Raw genomic sequence first — 15,378 nt, forward strand, 5'->3', positions numbered from 1 at the left:
TTACTACTGGGGTCATTTCAGACCCCGGATACCACGCTGTTTAGCTGTACCCTTATACTATAAATAATTCTTAATAAAATGTCATGCTTTTAACATGTAGTAATTGTGGAATACTTGCCTAGGGTCTGCCCTCAATGCCAGGTTAGAAATGTGTTTTTTCCAAGCATAGGAAAGTTACATTTTATCAAATACAACAATACACACTTCAAAATGTCCAGTCGGACCATTGTGTACCTCAGGTTAGAAGTATATATACCCACACGCACACCCAGCATCTTATTACTATTGGCTATTCAGCAAATGAGAATGTTCTAAAACGTAACACTTTTAAAACACACTTGCTCTCTTTCAAGGGCCTCATGCTATTAATTGGATTTTGACTGCAGTAATTTAACACTTGAGGTAATTGGCCAAATTAGCTTAATTAGCTGCTAATCACCTACATTTTAAATGGTTGACATTCCTAATTTCAATCATCTTAAATTTTCTTCAAACCTTCACTTAGGCAATTTTGTATATGTGGTTGTTCTCAGAAAAGGCCTCGTGTGATCATGCCATTATCCATCCCACACAGATATGAATCAAACAGGTTGAACAAAACATAGCAAAGAGAACAAAACTATATTCACACTATAAACCTAAGCTGGTTTATGAAAAACCAGTTTTTAGAACTAATTTAAACCATCTTCTGCTAGGAATATGGCAAAAGCCATTAAAAGATAGTCAGAGTCAAGGAAGGTTAGAGCAGTCTGAAACAAAAATACAACTGAATATCAACGTACAATTTGTTATTTTGTATAGTAAGAGAACAAAGATATGAAATCAACAGGGTTTGGATCCAAAGATCCCACTTCGTGAACAATTCTGAAGATATCCCCACCCTCCATCTTTTCCCTTAGGAAAACAACATTCTAAATCCAGATGGAACTTTTAGAAGGGGAGGAGGCAGCTGCCTCTATGTGTAGTGGACCTGGAAGGGAAGACAGGTGCTGTCATAACACAAGGCAAAATGTAGTTGCTCCAGGTGGCAGGGTTTGGCTGCCATTAAGAGCAGGGCAACCATTGAGCACAATCCCCCAGGAAGTTGTACTTCCATGTGGACAAATGGAGCATATGAACCAGAATCTCTCAGATACAGCTGGCAACAATTCCCACAATGAAATCAGCACTTCCCCACCCAACATCAAAGAAGTTGCAGCCACTTGCCCCTACAATCCACCCCTGCCACTGCATTTTCCCCACATGAATACAGAGCCAGGGCAAACTGCCTCATGTGAAACAGTCCTGCACTCAAGATTTTCATGAACTGTACAGAATCACAGAATAGCAGGGTTGGAAGGGGCTCAATGCAGGAATCCAAGTCAAGGCATCCCTGACAGATGGCTGTCCAGCTTCATCTTGAATGCCTCCAGTGTGGGAGAGCCCACTACCTCCCTAAGTCGTTGGTTCCATTGTCATATTGCTCTAACAGTCAGGAAGTTTTTCCTGATGTTCAGCCGGAATCTGGCTTCCTGTAACTTGAGCCCATTATTCCGTGTCCTGCACTCTGGGATGACCGAGAAGAGATCCTGGCCTTCCTCTCTGTGACAACCTTCCAAGTACTTGAAGAGAGCTATCCTATCTCCCCTCAGTCTTCTCTTCTCAAAGCTAAACATGCCCAGTTCTTTCAGTCTCTCCTCATAGGGCTTTGTTTCCAGTCCCCTGATCATCTTTGTTGCCCTCCTCTGAACCCTCTCCAGTTTGTCTGCACCCTTCTTAAAGTATGGTGCCCAGAACTGGACACAATACTCCACATGAGGCCTAAGCAGTGCTGACTAGAGGAGAAGTAGCACTTCACAGGATTTGGAAGCTATACTTCTATTCATGCAGCCCAAAACAGCATTTGCCTTTTTTGCAGCCACATCACATTGTTGGCTCATATTCAGCTTGTGATTGACAACAATTCCAAGATCCTTCTCGCTTGTAGTGTTGTTGAGCCAAGTATCCCCCATCTTGTAACTGTGCACTTGGTTTCTTTTTCTTAGGTGCAGAACTTGGCATTAATCCCTATTACATTTCATTCTGTTGTTTTCTGCCCAGCACTCCAGCCTATCCAGATCACTTGATATGGAGACTCTAAAAATGCCATCCAATGATGGTAGGGTTAGGATGCAGTCAGCAGGCCTACACAGGCAGAGCATTCATGTGGAAATCATCTTTCACAAAATATTAAAGATGCAAGGACATGAAAAGCTGTTTGAACTTATTCACAAGTCAAATAGAGAACATTTTAAATAGTTTCATTAAACCTAGGCACTCGATACAAGTAGAGCCAATACAATCGGAGCTAGTACAATATACTTTTAAAATTGTAAATATAAAAGTACAAACAGAAAAAAATGTTATGACTTTTATTCATCAACACGTGTTGTCTCTGCTCACTTCCAAATCACTCCTTGAAACTGGTAGAATTGACATAGTGAATAATGCCAACCAAACATACAAAAAGAATTGGGGAGGGGGGGGACAGGGTGAAGATTCAATCTGCAATCCATCAAGCCCCACTACACGTGCAAGAGCTTGCATACACACAGCAGGGCATTTTACTCCCTCTCTAAACAAAGCCCCACAACACTATAAACTGATTTTGCCATTCTGTTCACTGGAGTCAGGAACAGGTGGGATTCAAAGCAGAAGTGGCATAGTCTGTCCACTGTGCCCCTCAAGGAGGCACACTGGAACAAGATGAAATGGTCTTGTTCCACCAGGTGTGGTCATGGCAGAGGCCACGAATTCCTCTAGCTTGGCTAGAAGTACTTCTAGCTTTGATCGTGATCTTGCTATGGATTCCTAATCTTGCCACAGGTATTTACTGTATTTGCCTACTCCCTATCAATCTATCAGATTCCCTTTCTGTCCAAGTGTCCTTCTGCCTGCCTTCTCATTCTGACACCCACACCAGGGCAGATATCTCACCCCTTAGGCCGCTACTGAATGTGCCTCTGGATTGATTCTCCAGTGGATCATCTATGCAATATTGCTGATACTCTCAGTTCAGCTATTGCTTAGCTGCCTATGGTTCAACACTGCAACTGGACTGCAGTCCCTTTACTTAGCTCAGTTCATGAGCAGCATAACATCTTTCTTCTGGGAAAACTTCACTGCCAAATACCCCTTCCCCCTAGGAACTGCACAGGGGGAAAGAACTGGTTTTCCCAGCTTAAGGGGGAAAACCAGTAATTTTTTTATATATCAGCAGTCTTTACACCAATCCCCACACGTAACGTAAGCTTTCTTTGCACGTTTAGCAACCAAAACGCCTAAGGAAAGGTCTGAAATAAGAGTCGAGATTGATGTGATAGAAGCTGATGTCAGAAAATCACTGCTTGGTCCCCTAACATAGTCACAGTGATGGGATGTAGCTTAACAGACTGAAGGGAAGACAGGAAAGAGGCACCAGGAAGGGAATTTAGGATTGGCATTTGCCCATCCAATGATCTACAGCCCATCTCTATGGCTATATTTCTATAACTTTTCTCACCATTTGGTGCGTATTTTGCTAACGAAATAATAATGGAGACAAGATTGCTTCCAACATAGTCAGTTGCTATAGTTCTAGCACTTGTAATACCTAACAATTTATGTAACATTGACATAAAGCTTCAAGGGATGCTTTAACATATGAGACAGGGTTTTGGGACACATTTTGGTCTCTATGCGCAGAAGATGCCTTCCCTGGATAGTACACTGAAGGGCATACTTTGTGGAGGATTTTTATTCTAAACATACTATAGGAAATAAACACATCACACTTGCACCAATATGCAGAATTGAGAGCACCACACACCCCAAACTGCAGTGTGGTTAGTGATACCAACCAGAGTTCAATACCGTATACAAAAAGCAGAACAGATTGTTACTGATGAGCCAGTTTCCACTCTGGAGCATGGAGTTCAGAACTCATGTGTGTGTGTTTTTTAATGTGAAGAAACAGCAATGTACTTGAAATAGTCAAATTTTATTTACAGCATATTCAATTGTCCCTCTGTCCAGTTGTGGATTACTGAAATATTTACAAAAATTCTGTTCCCCAGAGAAGGAAAACACTATGTAATGAAATACCTAAGCTGCTTATCAAATAGGCAATAGATAGAATATGCAGTGCTATCTTACATAGACTTTTAATAAAAGGAAACTAACTTTGATTATGACTTTGGATTCCCTTTGGGCAGGAAGGGACTTTGTTAGACCTAAAATGCAGACAAAAATATCAGCATTTGGCAGTGGAGAAGAATAATGACTTAAGGAATGTTCCCATATAGATAAATTAGTACGCATTCACATGCCTGAATTTATCCATTACTTAACGACTGAACAACAAAAACCTTACTAGTGCTGCCAACTATTTAGGGATGTCTTTTTAAGTTGAATAATCACCTATCTCGACCAATTATTAAAATGAAACTAAACCTCAATAGAGATACCCTGTGAGATAAAGTTCAGCTGACTTCAAACCCTAGTTAAGAAACTTGGCAAGTCTAAAGTCACTATCACCATAACCAAATTGGCTTAATTAGCTGCTAATCACCTACATTTTAAATTGTTGATGATGATTCCTAATTTCAATCATCTTAAATTTTCTTTAAACCTTTGCGTAGGCAATTTTGTATATATGCCTGTTCTCAGAAAATACCTCATGTGATCATGCCATTTTCCAGCCCACACAGATATGAATCAAACAGGTTGAACAAAGCATAGCAAAGAGAACTATGAATATAGAATTAGTTCTATATTCACAGTGTAAGCCTAAAATGGTTTAAGAACAAATTAAACCAGATTATAGAACTAATATAAACCATCTGCTAGGAATATGGCACAAGCCATTATGAGATAGTCAGAGTCAAGAAAGGTTAGAGAGATCTGAAACAAAAATACAAAATACAACAGAATATCAATGCACAATTCATTATTTTGTATAGTAAGAGAACAAAGATATAAAATCAACAGGGTTTGGATCCAAAGATCCCACTTCGTGAACAGAAGACAGTTCTGACAATATCCCCACCCACCATCTTTTCCTTAGGAAAACAACATTCTACATCCCTGTATGTGCATGTTCTCAGAAAAGATCTCGTACTTGTGCCATTATGCTAGGAAACATGGGTGGGAGGGTGCTGTTGGACTAGATGGATCTTGGTCTGATCCAGCATGGCTCTTCCTATGTTCTTAATTACAGAGAAGATGAAGAGAAGGAGAGGTGTGCTTCAGGAATCCAGAATTTGGGGGAGGACAGGGTGCAGTGGCATCTAGATCAGCTTTTCCCAACCTGATACCCTCCAGATGTTTTGGATAACAACTTCCAGCATTCCTGACCATTGGCTATGTGATCTAGGGCTGGTGGGAATTGAAGTCCAAAACACCCAGAGGGCACCAGGTTGAGGAAGGCTGATCTAGTTCATATTGTACCTTTAGATTATATTTCAAGCAGCCCTATTCAAGTTTCCATTCACTTCATACACAAAATGTCTATCAGCAACCAGATCCCCTTAGTTTGGGGAAAGGAGCACATGAACCTATGGCCTGATCTTGATTACTTCTGCACCAACTCATCAAAGACCATCTTTAATGTTTTCTTTTCCATCCACTACTACAAATATGCTCCTCATATTAGCCAAGAAGTAGCATATACTTAATTCTTAGCTAGCCTCACCAATTAAAATTGGAACCCACCAATCAACCAACTACAGCTTCAAAGCCCGAGTTCTTAAATTACCTTTTTAAAAGTTCTTTTAAAAGGCATGACAAACTAGATAAGCACTAAGAATTTTATCACATCAGGGCTTCACACACAGTCCAACAAAACATCTTTATGTTGGTTGTGAAGGCAGGTGAAATGCCATTTTATCATTAGGCATCAAACATTGTGCAGGCCATCAATAATTCTTTTTAATTTGCTGGGCCTCAAAGACTGGTAGGAGTTGCTAGGGCCCACAGCATGCCTGAGCAACAGTGCTTCAAACAGAAGACAGCTATGCTAGGCTGACCACTCCAAATGCAGTCAGGAGGAGTGAGAAAGCAGCTACTCCTGCTCCCTGCAGAGATTGCAGTTTCATAAGGAAGGAAGATATTTGCATTGCAAATGTTGCCTGTCCCCACATAAACAGCACTAAAGACCAATTACAGACCATACTCAGAAACCAAAACACAAAGTAAAGACGCTCAACATTAAATCACACACATCTACCATTTGAGAAAAATAGAAGAGGGTCTGGAACATCTGTGATTCAAAATATTTGCAATATGTGATTATCAACACAAAGAGTGACACAAGTTAAATTTGACAGCTCATCTATGACTCTATCTACTGCACTGGGGCTGTGTCAACCAATCCTATTGCTGGCATAGTCAGGCACAGTGAACAGTTTCCAATATGTAGTCAAAACTAGTGATATGCCACCATTATAAACATAAGGAGTGGCAACGCATGTACTGCAGACAAGGTAGATTTTTTTAATTTAAATTTTTCAATTGGGTTAGGTGGAGGAAGCATGTTAAAAAGAACATGTCCAGGTTTGGATCCCAATATAATTTAAGGAAATTCACAGAAGGAACATTTCCTACCCCCACTTCTTCCCAGAAGTCCCTTGCAACTCGTCCCACATTGTTCAGGACCATCACCAACAGCAACCCACAGAGGCTTTTCAGGCATCAGGATCAACCCATCAAAAACACACTCAAACACACACCCTACACTCAAAACACACACAGATCCATTTCAAGCTCCACTGCACTGGACTGCCCCACAGGCCTCCCTAACTCCTCCAATTGCTCTCTGCAACCCTCCCTTCCCCACCCCCTCTCTCATACTACACTGGATCACCCCAGCTTTCCCCTGGTTTTCCTGTTGCCACTCCCAAGCCTCCCACCTCACCAGGCAGTGGCATTTAAGTCTGTTCCTTCTGTCTTCTTGTGGGCAGCCTTAAGCATTTCAAAGCAGAGTGCTGACCTCCAGCTGCCCATCTTTATTTCCTGAGAATGTCTTTGAGTCAACATGGGGCCCAGAAGCACTCATGGGAAATAAAGATGGCAAGCAACTGGAGCACAGTGCTTCACATTAAAGCACTCCTGGACACGCTGTTTAAGCAAATGACATAGTGCTAGCATAAGTGACTTTTAGTGCAATCCCAACAGCATTTGCTGGCACAATGGGTTTTCCAGGATTGCCAACGCTAGCTCTACATCACCAGTGTAAGTGGAGTGGCAGCATAGGATACTCCCCAATGCCTCCTATATACAGAACATTTGCTTTAAATGTATACAAGAAAACTACCCACCACTCAAAGTAGCATCGACACTGGTCACCGCACAACTCAGTGAGTCTGTTCAGACCCAACCATGGTGGTTTATTAACCACGCACAAACCATGCTCACTAACCACCTGCTGCAAGATGGTTAGCAGTGCTAATCATGGCTTAGCGTGTTGTCTGGTTAACAGAGCACTTCCATAGAACTCTGCGGCAAGAGCGGCCAAAAATGGCCATTACAGGAGCAGGGCTGCTGATGGCTGTTGGCAGCCATTTTATTCTTTCTTTCTGATTCTGTTACAGAAATAAGCAATAAATAAAAATTGTGCAAAATTGTACAAAAATCATCACATTGCTAAAATGCGCATTATCCTTGTATATTGCTAAAACGTACATTTGCACAAAATTGCCATATCAATATAGCGATTTTGTGCACATGCGCGTTTCAGCTATATACAGGGATAATGCACATTTTAGAGATATACAGTGATTTTGCACAAATGCACATATGTGCATTTTAGCGATATGATGATCTTTGTACCATTTCCCACTGTTTTTATTTATTTATTGCTTATTTCTGTAACTGATTCAGAAAGAAAGAAGAAAATGGCCACCAACAACCATCAGCAGCCCTGCTCCTGTAATGGCCGTATGAGCTGCTAAGGCTGCTAGAGTGGTTGGAGGACTGCAAGAGGGAGGGTGATTAGGCTAACCATGCTGTAGGTGATGGCTAGCTGCAAATGTGGCAGTGGCTCTCGCAGTAGTTAGCGCTAACCACCCTGCAGCATGGTTAGCCTAACCCCCTTGCCCCACCATGCATCTGAACAGGGTCACTGTTCTGGGCATGCCTTCCCTCAGGGTAAAGTCATTTTGCTGCATGTCTACACTGGATGTGACTGACAGCACAATCCTACATGTATTTCTTGAGAAATCACCCTGAGGTCAGTGAAGCGTATTCCCAAAGTAAGTGTGTAAAGAGCTGCAGCCTGAATAATCCAATATCACCTGATGCAGAGATAGGGCAGAATCACTGCCCCCACATAAGGGAGTTGGAATTAAATGAATTCCTGCACACCCTCAAGGTTTTCTCTTCATTTGACCTGAAAGCATGGTCAGGGTAGTGAATCATTCAACACAGACCAAGCAGGCAACTCTCTGGGTGGGTACCTTTAAAATGTTTACAGAACACAGTTTAGGAATTACTGATCTATACTGATGGACTTTTGACACATGTCCCTGGACGCAGGTACTGCAGAGGGAAATAGATTGCTTGTAAATCTTTCTCTCATTTTAGTTAAGGGAAGGGTATAAAAAATCCTCTACCCATGGCAACATACCTTGCCAAAACATTTTTTTTAATCCTCTTACAAGAAAATGCAATTCCAAACTTGGAGAAAACTGGGATGAGTAATGTAACTCACAGCCAGCTTTTGAAGACCAATACTCAATAGGGAGCTTTGTGCAACTGAAGAACTCTCTCGGGCTGTTCACACAACAGGCTAACCCACACTCAGTGGTTAAGTGTAGGTTCCTGTTGAAATATGGGTTAGCGTGTTGTCTGAACCCAAGACGTTTTCCACAGGGTGGCTTTGTAACCATGTAGTGTGGCTTGTTAACCACCCTGATCAATCCAACAACAAACCATGGGATCTCAAGGTGGCTTGTTCAAGAAAAGTAAGTCACACCGCATGATTAACAAGCCATCCTGAGGAAAATGTCCTGGGTTCAGACAACACACTAACCCATGGTTCAACAAACAAGCCATGGTTCAACAACAACCCACACTCAATCACTGAGTGTGGGCTAGCATGTTGTGTGAACAGCATAAGAGATTCATAAGAGATTTCTGTTTTGCCAGTATCACTTCCCTTTGTCACGTTATAATAAACTGTAAAAGCTTGCATTTGTGTTAAAGATGCTTTGACAATTTGCTCAACTAGGCATTTAAAATGGTAACAGTTGTATAAAAGATGGATTACTCACAGTGCTGATCACAATCTACTCTGGCAAAGACAACCTGATTCTTATCTGGAAAGTCTTCCTTAATGACATTGGAAGCTTCCTCAAAGATAGGATGTAGCATTTGACTAAAGCGACACCTGTTGAAAGGGAGGACACCAAATAAGGGCCAATTACTAAAAATGAAAAAAGATTGGAAGGAGTTAGAACCCATCCAGGCACAGCATTGATTAAAGCAGCAATTTTACTATATTAGATATTACACCTCTCTGTGGGGAGAATTGAATGATCTGGGGAGATACAATGTTTATGTGAACACATATCTCCCTAGCTCTGCAAGGTAAAAACCACTATTCATTTCCACCTCCCACCCCCACCCCACAGTGAGGAAAGAAAGGGAGAAAGAACTTAGCGGTCTCTAGATCTGAGGGGTCTAATCCTGGGGACTTAATTATCACCTAAAAATGCCTATAGTTAAATTCCTCCTATATATTGGTGGCTATTATCTGAATTTGCAAAACAGTATGTATGCAACTATATTTAATTTGGCAAGTACTAAATTTTATGTTGCCTCATTTCTGTTTGAGTATTTTACAATGGTAAGAGGGGTTTTGTTTTGTTTTTAAATGACCCTTACTTTCATATTGGTAAAAGTGTATGAGAAAGTGTAGGAATACTTACCAATCGGCATAAAAATTCACTAAAGCAACATCTGCATTGTCTAAAGGAAAGAAAGACATTTTGTTTCTAAGTGTTGAGACAGCACAAAGCCAAGGCTTAACCAAGAAAAAAAAAATCAGTATCTTGACATTACAGCTCCAGGAAGGGAAAGAGACAGGATATGGGCATATCAGAACTCATGCAAAATTTCCCCTAGTTTTAGTTACAGAATCTGAATTACTAGGCTAACTCCATCCCTATTTATAAACTCAAAAAAGGTTTTCCCCACTAGTACAATAAAGATGCCGCTGGGCCTGTTTTTTTATGTACATTGATCTAAGCTGATAACGCACTCAGCAGTGCTCTTCACTGGCAGTGCAAGCCCATTCAATGGAAGGGTGAGCGCTGCTAACACACACAAGTCTGGCCCATGATTGGTGCAACAGCATTTCTAATGAGGCAGCCCTACTTGCCCCAGGCGTTCTTCTATTATTACTGAGATTCTTCCTCTAATCTGGGAATACTACACTACTCTCCCAGTATACTGCTTTTCAGCACCCTTCAATGTGACCCAGAACTTCTTAGTTCAAACCTTACCTCATCCACAAACTCATTTAAGAGGGTTGCCTAAAGCAGGGTTGGAGAACCAATGTTGGACTCCAAGTCCCATCTGCCCCAGATCACATAGACAAGAGATTATGGAAATTTAATTTAACATGTGGAAGGCCCAGGTTTCCCACCCCTGATTTAAAGCCACTACCTCTCAACATCAGCACCCCCCCATTCCCTATATAGGTATAATACTAACCCAACCCTGTAAGGTTGTTAGTATTATTAAGATCATGCATGTGAAGCACTTTGAATGTGATGCATAATTATTTCTCATACCCCTTATAACATTGACATTTTATTCCTATTTTGTGAGTAAAGCACTGTTTTAGGATCTGTATGCAAATATCTTTAGCTGAAACAGAAAGCTACCATAGTATGGCTCACAGAATGTGCATGCACTTACAAAAGGTTTGAACCAAGTCACTGGAGATAGGAAGCCCATTGTTTGCTTGTAAAAGGTATTTCATTCAAATGTATGTATCGTATGGTGTTGAATATGCACCCCCCCACAAACACACACACACAACTGCAGACCACCAATGGGTTGGATCCAGTCTAAGTTAGATACACTTTAGTTCCGCTGAAATAAGTGAGACAGACAAGAATAACTTACATTCTAGTGATTTTAGTGGGCTAAAGCATGACTTAAACTTGGTTTTACTTTTGAATTTGCATAGTGGAAGCTTCCCTCATCTTCTCCAGCAATGCAGTTTTTAACCGTTTTACCTGTTTTGTCTTAGCTTAATTTATCAATATGGCATTAGCTGCCTTTAGGTGTTGTCATGTCCTAAATAGTTTAAACTCCAGTGCTGCATGAGTAAGTATGCTCAGGATTGTAGCTATAACTGTCAGAGGTCTGAACATAAAAACATTCTTAAACCAATTCAGTATTTTACTATAGTACTTTAGATTTTGAATGCTTGAATGCTGACTCAAGGCCCATTCCCAAAACAAACTCATAATAAACTGCTTGAGGAAATCAAGCTTATGTGTTAACACATACAGAACAAAGATTTGCGTACTTACTTAAAGTATCATCTATATTTCCACTGTCAAGGCTTGTTATTTCACTTGTCGTTGGATTAAAGAACCAGGACACCTGCAAGAGTACAGACATTTTAAAGCCTATTCAATAATAACTCTCTCTCTCTCTCTCTCTCTCTCTCTCTCTCTCACACACACACACACACACACACACACACTTTCACATTCTAGCATGACCAAAGCCCCCATCACATGTTATATGTGGCTGGGAAGGGAGTTCCACACACGTTGCTGGCTTTGCCCCCTCAACATCCATGCCTTGAGCGTGGATGTCTGTAGCAGCTAAGCCTTTACGCCTAGGCTTCCACACAAGCTGAAACCACAATTGTGCAAGGTTCCAGCTCACCTAAAAACCTACTTATGTAGGCTTGTCCACTTGCAGATGTCAACATTACCCCTTCAATGCAAAAAGGGGACTAGGCTGCCAACAAACTGGTTTAAAAGCCACTATGCAGTGAGACCGCTGTAAACTCTGAGGCATCACTGTTCAGAACATATGGTCTAACTGAGGGAACAGACTTTCTCCCCACAAGAACTGTGAATTCTTAAAAAGGGAGAGCTTCAAGTTTCTTTTCTTCAGAGCACACACAACAGAAACAGGATGAAACTCCAAGCTTCACTGACTATATCAATGAAGCTTGCAAAGTACACAAGCTAGTACAGGATGCGCAACAGAGGACTAGAAAATGGAGTTTTAAGAGGAGGAAAGAAACTTCAGCTTACATCAAAATTTCAGTTACTGCAAGTGCAAAGACAGTAGTTAAGTGTTTCTTGTTGGTAGCAAGTTAGGTTAGGATTAATGAAAGTAGGGCAAGAGTTTCAACCAAGATTAACTCAGTTCCTGAAGTGTAATACAATAAGTGCATTTCAAAGTGAGAAAGTCTTGGTACAGCTATCCCCACTATAGTATCAACAACGCTTGGTTCTGAATCTCATTAAAAGCATAGCTGGACTCTATAATACAATTTATTTATTTATTTTTATTTTATTTATTAAATTTATTAGTCACCCAGCCACTCTGGGCGATGTACAAGTATATAATAAAACAGTTTAAAACAATAAAATTCTACAATAAAAACATTTTCTAAAATACCCTAACCCACCGCAAATACCTGCCTGAACAACGTTTTTAATGCACGGCGGAAGCTCATTAAAGAGGGGGCATAGCGGAGTTCCCTAGGGAGGGAGTTCCACAGAGTACAGAAAAAACCCTCTCCTTGTCCCCACCAGTCTAGCTGTCCTGGCTGATGGGACAGAGAGAAGGCCATCTGAGGCTGATCTTGTTAAGCAGCCTGTCTGGTGTTGCTGGAGGCGCTCCTTAGGATAGGCTGGGCCAGAACCATATAGGGTTTTAAAGGTCAAAACCAACACCTTGAATTTGGCCCCGAAAACAACTGGTAACCAGTGCAACTCCTTCAGCACTGGAGTGATGTGTGATGGAGTGATGATTAAAGGCAGTGATGGAGTGATGATTAAAGGCCTTTGATTAAAGGCAGTGATGGAGTGATGATTAAAGGCAGTGATGGAGCTGCCTTTAATCAGGCGAGCCGCCGCGTTCTGTACTAGCTGCAGCTTCCGAACCGTCTTCAAGGGTAACCCCACACAGAGCGCATTACAGTAGTCTAAACGAGAGGAGACCAGGGCATGTACTACCAATGGCAGCAAATAGTCGGGAAGGAAGGGGCGCAGCTGCCGTATCAGATGGAGTTGATACAGCGCTGTCCGGCTCACAGCTGACACCTGGGCCTCCATGGACAGCTGGGAGTCCAAAATGACCCCCAGGCTGCAAACCTGGTCTTTCAAGGGTAGCCGTACCCCATTCAACAACAGGTCAACATCCCCCAGCCTCCTCTTGTCTCCCACCAAAAGTACCTTGGTCTTGTCAGGGTTCAGCTTCAGCTTATTCCTCCCCATCCAGCCACTCACCGTCTCCAGACATTTGGACAGGGATTCTATGGCCAACTTTGGTGAGGATTTGAACGAGAGGTAGCATATTGATGACACCGCACCCCAAACCTCCTGATGATAGCCCCCAGCGGCTTCACATAGATGTTAAATAGCATCGGGGAGAGGATGGAACCCTGTGGCACCCCACAAGTGAGTGGCCACAGGTCCGAAACCTCCTCCCCCAGTGCGATCCACTGGTATCTGCCGGAGAGGAAGGACCGGAACCACCGCAATATAGTGTCTCCAATGCCCAACCTCTCCAGGCGGTCCAGGAGGATACGGTGGTCAAAAAGCTCTTATGCTGGAGCCACATTCTCTTTATGTGACAGCAAAACGAACACAACTCATGTTTCATGTACCTCAGTGAGAGTTTTTGAACAGAGCATGGGGCTTTCTACAATAACTTCATTGGGTTGCTTCAAAACCCCACTCTCCCAACTGTTTGGCAGATACTGAACATTAGAGCAGCTCCACTGGATCATATGAATGCCTGTCTCATTCAGCATTCTGTTCCCACAGTAGCCAATCAAATTACTACGGGATGCCTACAAGCAGGGCATGAGCCCAATAATCCCCTCTGCTTGTGTTCCCCAGGACCTGGTATTTAGGGGCATACTGCCCTTGATAGTAGAGGTAAATATACAGCTGACCTGACTAGTTGCCATTGATAGCCTTACCCTCTATGATATTTGATATACATGGGGTACTAATGCTAGCACTTCAAGCAATAAGGCCCTTTCTCTATACAGTAGAGCACAACACGTTATTCTCGTGTTACTTAGTTCATGCCAAGTCAGTCAACATGCAATTTTATGACTGTAAGGATCAGCCTGCACCCACATCTCTGCTCTGGTTGTCTTTATTGCGCACCAGTGCCCCTTTGCATCTTCATGAAGGCAAAGAAGCCAAGTACTGAATACATATTTTATTACTCCACCCCTTCCCTGTTGATAACGTTCACCCCGACTAATTATTAGAACCTCGCACACCACGACATCTTATTCTATTACATGGAATAAGATCCCTTGGCATTAATCCTACAAGCCAAAAACATGGTTTGAGCTTTCTGGCCAGCAATAACATTGCTTTTCCAAGTTGAACACTGGTAGCGTATGAAAGATGAAAGCAAAACATAATACTTGAAAACTGAATTCCTTGTTACTACAGTCATGATATTCGATGCAATACAGAGATAACATTTAAGTAGGGCCTCACATACTGTTAATGCATTGCTAAAACAGATGCTGCAGATTATAAGACCTTAGCTTTTCTAAAATAGCTAAAAGGTAATACATATGCATGGGGTGGGGGGAGAGCCCCAATGTACAAAGGTATTGAGGGACAGCAATATCTTCATTTAAGATTAAAGCTTAGACAATCAGTTCTAAAAAACAATTTCATTAACAGTCATACTTCACATTGATATAGCTCCTGAGATATACTACCCCAAAATTTCAAACTTTCTATCTGGTTTGAGAACAATCTGATTTGCGTCACACGCTATATGGTTCTGGCCCAGCCTATCCTAAGGAGCGCCTCCAGCAACACCAGACAGGCTGCTCAAAAGATCAGCCTCGGATGGCCTTCTCTCTGTCCAATCAGCCAGGACAGCTAGGGTGGTGAGGACGAGGGAGAGGACCTTCTCTGCGATGGCCCCCACTCTGTGGAACTCCCCTAGGGAACTCCGCCATGCCCCCTCTTTAATGAGCTTCCGCCACGCATTAAAAATGTGGTTGTTCAGGCAGGCATTTGGGGTGGGTTAGGGTATTTTTAGAAATACGATGTTTTAATATGGAATTTTATTGTTTTAAACTGTTGTATTATTGTACATCGCCCAGAGTGGCTGGGTGACCGGCCAGATGGGCGATTAAGA

At 42.0% G+C, this 15,378-nt stretch overlaps 1 protein-coding gene across 1 annotated transcript in view; it reads right to left on the bottom strand.

The window, feature by feature from the left end:
- The window catches only part of ERP44 (endoplasmic reticulum protein 44), a 45,185-nt gene that overhangs the window by 15,950 nt on the left and 13,857 nt on the right, over positions 1-15,378 (bottom strand). The window contains exons 2-4 of the mRNA XM_084857648.1: positions 11,541-11,613; positions 9,924-9,963; positions 9,267-9,382 (exon numbers count right to left, since the gene is read on the bottom strand). Coding sequence (XP_084713774.1) covers positions 9,267-9,382; positions 9,924-9,963; positions 11,541-11,613 — 229 coding nt within the window. The remainder of the gene's footprint in view (positions 1-9,266; positions 9,383-9,923; positions 9,964-11,540; positions 11,614-15,378) is intronic.

The sequence above is a fragment of the Heloderma suspectum genome, chromosome 5, assembly GCF_057233095.1.
Source record: "Heloderma suspectum isolate Gila_16-S chromosome 5, 16-S_ref, whole genome shotgun sequence".
Taxonomy (NCBI): Eukaryota; Metazoa; Chordata; class Lepidosauria; order Squamata; family Helodermatidae; genus Heloderma; species Heloderma suspectum.